Source organism: Haliaeetus leucocephalus, unplaced genomic scaffold, assembly GCF_000737465.1.
Source record: "Haliaeetus leucocephalus isolate CR32 unplaced genomic scaffold, Haliaeetus_leucocephalus-4.0 Scaffold186, whole genome shotgun sequence".
NCBI classification, from domain to species: Eukaryota; Metazoa; Chordata; class Aves; order Accipitriformes; family Accipitridae; genus Haliaeetus; species Haliaeetus leucocephalus.
The window spans coordinates 650,015-652,248 of NW_010972622.1; the positions used below are offsets into that span (position 1 = coordinate 650,015).

The 2,234-nt window shown below is 72.2% G+C and overlaps 1 protein-coding gene across 1 annotated transcript; it reads right to left on the reverse strand.

Annotated features, from left to right (window-relative positions):
- Positions 1-477: 477 nt before the first annotated feature.
- INPP1 (inositol polyphosphate-1-phosphatase) lies at positions 478-1,979 on the reverse strand. The gene is made up of 5 exons (XM_010565166.1): positions 1,776-1,979; positions 1,636-1,696; positions 1,339-1,539; positions 1,078-1,252; positions 478-970 (listed from the first exon to the last, which is right to left on the reverse strand). Exons 1-5 carry the CDS (start codon positions 1,977-1,979, stop codon positions 478-480), a joined length of 1,134 nt encoding a protein of 377 aa, XP_010563468.1.
- Between the last annotated feature and the right edge of the window lie 255 nt (positions 1,980-2,234).

Genomic DNA, 2,234 nt, shown 5'->3' on the forward strand with positions numbered 1-2,234 from the left:
CCCCGGGGGTCTCGGGGGACCCTGCGCCCCGGGGGGGCCGGTCGGCCCGTGGTCCTTGGTCCCTGCCACCCCGAAACCTGCACCCCTGGGGTCCCGGGGACCCTGTTCCCTGCCACCCCACACACTGCACCCCTGGGGTCCCAGACACCCTATAATTTGCACCCTGGGGTCCCGGCTACCCTGTTCCCTGCCACCCCACACCCTGCACCCCCAGGGTCCCAGACACCCTATAACCTGCACCCCAGGGTCCCAGCCACCCTATAACCCGCACCCCGGGGTCCCTGCCACCCCATGTACCCTGCACCCCAGGGTCCCAGCCACCCTATAACTTGCACCCTGGGGTCCCCGACACCCTGTACCTCTTGGTCCCTGCCACCCCGGGGTCCTGGCAACCCTGTTCCCAGCCACCCCATACCCTGCACCCCAGGGTCCCTACTAGCCCCTACCTTACACCCCGGGGTCCCGGCCGCCATGGGCTCAGAGCCCCGGCACGGCGGCCAGCGCAGCCAGCACGGCCTCCAAGTGCTGGGGGTGGGCATAGGCCACGAGGCCACCCCAGTTTGCCCAGCACTCAGCCCCCACCACCCCCTCCACCGGGCGGTTGTAGACCAGCTCGGGGGGGGACCTGGTGTCACCCGCTCGCCGCTCTCGCAGGGCCCCCGCCAGGGCCACGACACCCCCGCCCAGGGCCCGCAGGATGGCGTGGGGGGCACAGGCGTCCCAGGCGAAGGTGCTGCCCTCGGAGAGGACATAGGAGTCCGCCAGTCCCAGGATGACGCAGAGCATCTTGTAGCCGGCACCGGCGGCGAAGCGCAGGCGGTCACTGCAGAGGGGGCCCAAGGCCGCCCGCACCGCTCCCCCCTCTGCTCGGCTCAGCACCACGCAGGGCACGGGGCGCGGCGGCGGGGGGCTCAGCGAGCACAGCCGCGTGTCCCCGTACGCGACGCCCCAGTGGTACCTCCCCTGCCACCTGCAGGGACGGGGACCCTGAGCGCAGACCCCGTCACCAGGTCCCCAGGCTTTCCCCGGCCTTTGGGGGCCAGGATCCGGCCGTGCCCACCCAACCGGTGCCGGTACCTGCGGGTCAGGGGGTCCCGGCGGAAGAAGGGCTCGTTGATGACGCCCAGCACGGGGCAGCCCGTCTGCCGGTCGTAGGCCCCGATGAGCACCAGCGCCGAGCACAGCCCCGCCGGGGCGATGCCGTCGACGGGGGCCACGTCCTCGCGCCCGCCGATGTACTCATTGGTGGAGTCTGCGGGTGCAGCCGAATTCGCCGGGGCTCAGCTGCGGTACGTGGTGGTGGGGTCCCCCACCTACCCTCACCCAGCACCCCCTCACCGATGGGGTCTATCCAGATGGCCAGGTCCTGAGGGGGGATGCTGAGCGCCACGCCGGCCAACTCCACATCCTCCAGCGCCACGTCCCGGTGCACGGCGGCCGCCAGCAGCTCTGCGGCCGCCTGCTCGGGCTCCAGCACGGAGAGCAGCAGGGCCGCGGTGTCTCCCGGCGTGGCGCAGACCCGCACCGCCACCGTCTCCCCTGCCAGCACCCCGACATCAGCGATGGCCCCGTGGCCCCCCGGGTTGGGGGGGGGGGGGCACGTGACCCCGGCTCCGCTGCTCCCCCGAGACTCACCCTGCCCGTTCTTGAACTCGTTGGACTCCTCGCCATGGATGTGGCCCCGCAGCTCAGGGAACTGGGGGGACAGGGCAGCTCAGCTGCGGCCCAGGGGGATGCGGGGGCACCCTGGGGACCCCCCCCAGGCCGTCCCTTACCTCCTTCCCCAGGTCGTGCTTGATGACCTCCTGGATGAGGACGTCCGCCAGCGTCTTGAAGTCCTGCAGGAACCTCCTGTTCCTGTCGGCCCCCGTCTTCTCGGCCACCAGCAGCTGGAAGAGGGGCTCTTCTCGCCGGCACAGCCGGGCGATGTGCGCCGCCTTCTCCGAGGCACCCACCAGGGCCTGCAGCAGCCCCGCCATGGCCGGGCCTTGGGGGGACGTGGCGCTCAAGGGGGGGGACCGGTCACCTCCCCGCTCCCAGCGTGGCCCCACGGTCCCGGCCCCGAGCGCCCTGCCGATAATTGCTGGGTGTGGGCAGCACCCAGGGCCGCATCCTGCCCGGCTCTGGCCCCGGGGGTGGGGACCTGGCTAAAATTATCCCGCTCTGCTGCCAGAGGCCACAGCCCGGGGGTGGGGACGTGGACGTGGGGACGTGGGGATATGGGGATGGGGGGA